The sequence below is a fragment of the Bison bison genome, unplaced genomic scaffold (assembly GCF_000754665.1).
Source record: "Bison bison bison isolate TAMUID 2011002044 unplaced genomic scaffold, Bison_UMD1.0 scf7180017864341, whole genome shotgun sequence".
NCBI classification, from domain to species: domain Eukaryota; kingdom Metazoa; phylum Chordata; class Mammalia; order Artiodactyla; family Bovidae; genus Bison; species Bison bison.
Window position 1 is genome coordinate 6,784,090 of NW_011494913.1, and position 5,213 is coordinate 6,789,302.

At 39.8% G+C, this 5,213-nt stretch overlaps 1 protein-coding gene across 1 annotated transcript in view; it reads left to right on the forward strand.

The window, feature by feature from the left end:
- The first annotated feature begins 4,787 nt into the window (after positions 1-4,787).
- LOC104999027 (olfactory receptor 13A1) overlaps positions 4,788-5,213 on the forward strand; it is a 1,033-nt gene continuing 607 nt past the window's right edge. The window contains exon 1 of the mRNA XM_010854483.1: positions 4,788-5,206. Coding sequence (XP_010852785.1) covers positions 4,788-5,206 — 419 coding nt within the window. The remainder of the gene's footprint in view (positions 5,207-5,213) is intronic.

Consider the following 5,213-nt stretch of genomic DNA (forward strand, 5'->3'; position numbering starts at 1 on the left):
TCCTGTTTTGAACCTCTGTTTAGAGAGTAACATAAAATTCACTCTGACTGCCAGTCTGTTTGATAAATTTGCTATTTTCCATCTCCTCTTGCTTATTTGTGGCAATTGTTTATTTTATACGAAAATTTAGTCTCCTTTTTTTTGTGTGTGTACATATGACTTCCTAACTTTGACTACATTTCCCAGCTACCCTTGCAGCTAGATGAGCAACGGTACTAAATTTCTGCCAGTAGAATGTGGCCAGAAGTTATGAGTGCAACATCTTCCTTACTTGCTTAAAATAAATTACTTTCCCTAGGCTGCCTATCTTTTCCCTTACTTCAAGCTGACTTGTAGAGGTTATGGCAACTTTCATTATAGTGAAGGGGATAACAGCTTAAGAGGTTAAGAATTATTGACCTGTGGGTGCCTTAATGACTTAATCGAGCAAGGCTACCCCATCAGTCTGGAAACCACCCCATCATTCATGCACACTTCAGATTGTTGAGTGAAAGAGAAAAAGTTAGGCCACCACATATTTGGGTCTCTTCATTGTAGCAGTTTACCCTTTAACTAATACACATTTATTCCTGAATGGTAGTATATCAGTAACATCATAGAAAAGGGATTCTTTGTTTATATATCTTGATTATTATTATTATCTCTTTTCGAACATTTGAATCAGAAGTCTGAATTGGCCCTTGTATGAACAGTGATGACAGCCAAGTACCCAGCAAAGAGACACTTAATGTAATTGCTCCTTCAGGGTCCACTTAGAGAAATAACTGGGAACATCTGTCTCCAGTGTCTCCCACAGGCAGTGACAAACTTTGCTAATGAGTCACAAAGTCTTGCCAATATCAGCTTAAGTAGGGAAAGAAAGCTTTCATCCTGTCTAGACTGCCCTTGACTTAGATTACACACTGCCTCAGGGTTACCATGTTTCCAACCTTGATTGCGGTTGACAGAGAAGGGACACCTGTACTTAAAATCCACAAAGCTGAAAGAATTTTTTCACAATAATTCACAATATTCTGAAGGTGGTTCATTCTCCTCATAGTAAGTCTGCTTAGTTTGAATCATTAACAATGTAAAAGATCTAATTTTTTGTTCAGCTGATCCAGAGTCAGTAACATTTGTGGATTTCTCGCTGTGTATAAATACCACTGAATCAATAAGTGAAATAATGGAGCAAATAGTTTGACAAAACTTGCTGAGCGTTTAGGGTTTGCATTTCCATGCCTTGCTCATAATAAATTGTCATATACATGGTTGGTTGATTTTTCTTGACTTTTTTTTGACATTTGGCAAGATTGGATTCAGCAGGGCAACTAACAAATTATATAGCAAAAAATTCTAGGCTAGAATTCCAAAGCCCTGTACTGGATATCAACTTCATCACTGCTACTCTGTGTGACTAGGATACGTCACTTAGACGCCTTTGTGATTTTATAATAAATAGGTTGAACTGGGTCATCTTCAAACTAGCTTTCAGATTTAAACCTGAACATGTGAGATTTTGACATTTTCTGATTTTTAGTTTCTGTTCTTGGAATACGTTTATAATAAGAATATTTACCTTCCTATGTAATAGGACATTAGATTAATTATATGGTATCTGTGAACATCTTTAAACTCCTTCAGAGATGAAAATGATGGAAATAGTCAATTTACTCGTTGTTAGTTAAATATCTTAAAACAGTAATAACTCTCCATTTGTAAAATTAAAAATAGTAAACTGAAACTAAAAGTTCACTAAAAATAAATTGCCTTCCACAGAAAATTCAATCTACCTTTTTGCTAACCCCTGCACCCCCCAAAAAAACCTCAGTGAAGTAAGTTTTTAATTTCAGGAATTCTGAGGACACTGCATACTGTTTCTTTAAAGTGATTAAATCATCCAAGATGAATTTATATTTTCATTGAAAATGGAGTGCCAAGTGGCCTGGTGAGTGTGGAAAATGACCACTGTTTAAAAGCCCTATCACCTTGCGTCTGGGGACCCATGCTGTCTGAATGTAGAATGTGTGAAAACTTGACTGCTGGTACCTGAAATCTGCTTTTCCCCTTGCATCTTTGTAATAATCTTGTGATGCTTGATGAGAATTAAAGCCAATGCCCTATGAACCTCAGGAGAGAAAAGTTTCCAGGATAGGAAATGACCGGCTGAGGTCCAACAGAGATTTTAAGGTCATTCTCACAGAGAGAGTCTTGGTGCTCTGACTCTTTGATCTTTCTGTTAATCAGTTGGATGGAGAGGTGTCCACCTGCCTTGGAAATTACAGTAAGAGGGCAATTATCTGAGAGGTCATTCGTTCTTTGAATGTGAATCAGTTTTTTTGAAACTTCCTTGTACTCAGTACCTGTTCAAAACTTCCATTTATATTGTAGTTTATTTAAATTTTTGAAATCTTGATTCTGGAGCCGAGTTCAGAGAAGGAACAGGTTTAAAGTTTCCTTCATGATTGGCTCTCTTGGTGCTCCACTGACGGTGTGTGATAGGCCTGCACACTGCTGCTCCGTGTCTGTCTCCCCCTAGGTGTGGCCACAGCATCTTGAGTCTCTGGTTTGTGGTCTGTACTGTGGAGTGACTGAAAGTGATAATTGGAGGCATCAGATGGTTAGAATCCTAGGGAAGACACTAGTGGGAAATGCAGAAACCTTGTCTAGTGACATTCATGGGGGCAAACCCAGCGCTGTTCCTTTTCAGCCTGGATCAGCTTTTCGGGCTCGTAGGAGTCCCTGGACTTAAACAGGAATCGCTCACCAGATTGGTGCAGAGCAAAAACAGTTTCAGAGGAAGCAAATATTATCTCCAGATCCTCAACACAAACTGGGCAAAAGTAGTATATATTATTTTTTTGTCCCAAGAAAAAATGAAGTAAGCTGAATCACATTGTGTTTATTATATCCACCAAGCTGGTTAACTGACAGGGTACTTTGCTGCAGAGAAGAAGAGGGTGGTGCTCCATCATTTGCATCTGCTTTGAACAGACTCCACACTAACTTAGCCTATTGCCCTGAGTCAGAGGAATTTTATTCTCATCTTGAAAAAAGCAGTTTTCACCTTACAAAGATGGTGATATGATTCAACTGTAGGTGAAATTTAGTCATTTCGTGTAAACCTTTTAATGCTTCAGAGATAATTGCATTCATTGAATTTTGATAAAAAAACAGAACATTGAATTGAAAGTGAGCATCTTCCTTTAATTAAATATTTTAATGAATAAAAAGTTGAAAATAAGGAAGAAACAAATGTGGTTATACATTTCATGTTAAACAATACAGAATGTACCCAATGTTGAGAATAGAAAGGATTCTGCTTTTGCTTATACTTGACTATGTGCTCACTCAGTTGTGGCTAACTCTTTGCAACCCCATGCCTGTAGCCTACCAGGCTTCCCTGTCCATAGGATTTTCCAGGCAAGAATACTGGACTGGGTTGCCATTTCCTTCTCCATACTAGACTATTCTTCAACATTATTTCAACAAACATATCAGAGGGCCCACCTGTTCCATGCCAGGCATTGGGTTGAGTGCCCCAAAAGGATGCCCAGAGAGAAATGAGGCAGATATACCTACCATAGGGCAGATATTTGGATACCTTGATCACAAAGTGACTTGTAATGGACTCTACAATAGAAGTGAGTTCTGGATTCTGAAGGGCTACGAAGGAGAAAATGGTCCTTTGTTTCTAGGGAAGGGATATTTGAAAAGTGTGGGGTGCTGGTAAAAGAGCTGGCTCCTGAGAAGGAGGGCATTCCTGGCTGAGTGGGTTGCAAGGATGAATGCACAAAAGCCTGGTGTGGTTCATGCGTTGACAAGACTGGGAGCTGTGGGCGTGGTTGGGCTTTGAGGGGTGAGACCACTAGGAAGACATTGGCTGGAGAGGAGGTGGATCCAGGAGTAGCAGGTGGGAGCCTTTCCTCTGTCAGTGACGGGGAGCTACAGAAGAATTGTTAGAAAGAGAATTCCATGATATACATGCCTTTTAGAAAGGTTAGTAAATGGAAAAATCAGAAAATACAGAGCAGCAAAAACGACAGGAAATCAACTGCAATCCATCCTCACTGTTGAAATCCGAGTCCATCATCACCAGCCGTTTTTTCCTACAGGTACGTATACAGACATGCTTTTTTAAGACTCAAAATGATCAAAAGTTGTACACACTTATTTTGAACCATTTTCGTTTATTTTCACAAGCATCAGAGTTTCATAAGCATTCTAAACCTTCATTCTGATAAGCACACTGCAATATATTATATCAATGTATCATACAGACTCATCTTTAAGAGTATAGGCTACTTTAAAATGTTCGCTATTATAAATAATGCTGTAATGACAACTTGAAGATCCTCTTATTTCTTCAGGATAAATTCCCAGAAGTGAATGTTGTGGCTCAAATGAAATATGAATTGTAAGAGGCCTATATCTTGGCACCTGTGCTAATGGTAGTCAGTATCATGCATTTCTAATTTTGCCAAATCATGGCTGATAAAGAGTGGACTATTTATTTGGCATGCATTTCTTTGAGGTTGAGTGATGCTTCACGAGTTCAGTTGGACATTTTTACCTGATTTTTATGAATTGAATGTTCTACCCTTTGCCTATTGTTATATTTTTGTGTTTATCTTAACTGAGTCTTAATACATCTATTTAATATTGCTGTGCATCATGTTGGGTATGAATGAAACGGGATAGCAGCTTTCCTCAGGACACCTTGCTTCTCTCTCTAGCCCCGAAATCACATGAAGCTGTGGTTGGAGATTCACCTCATAGTCCCAGAAACCTCTTTCAGCCTAAGGACCATGAGTAACCAAACCCTGGTAACAAAGTTTGTCCTGCAGGGTTTCTCAGAGCACCCAGAGTACCGTGTGCTCTTGTTCAGCTGTTTCCTCTCCCTCTACTCTGTGGCACTCACAGGAAATATTCTTATCATTTTGGCTATTGCCTTCAACCCCAGGCTCCGTACCCCCATGTACTTTTTCCTCTTCAACTTGGCAACTATGGATATTATCTGTACATCTTCCATCATGCCCAAGGCACTGGAGGGTCTAGTATTAGAGGAGAACTCCATCTCCTATGGGGGCTGCGTGGCCCAGCTTTACTTCCTCACGTGGGCTGCATCTTCCGAGCTGCTCCTCCTCTCGGTCATGGCCTATGACCGGTGTGCAGCCATCTGCCACCCGCTGCACTATAGCACCGCGATGAGCAAGGCATTCTGTGGCACGCTG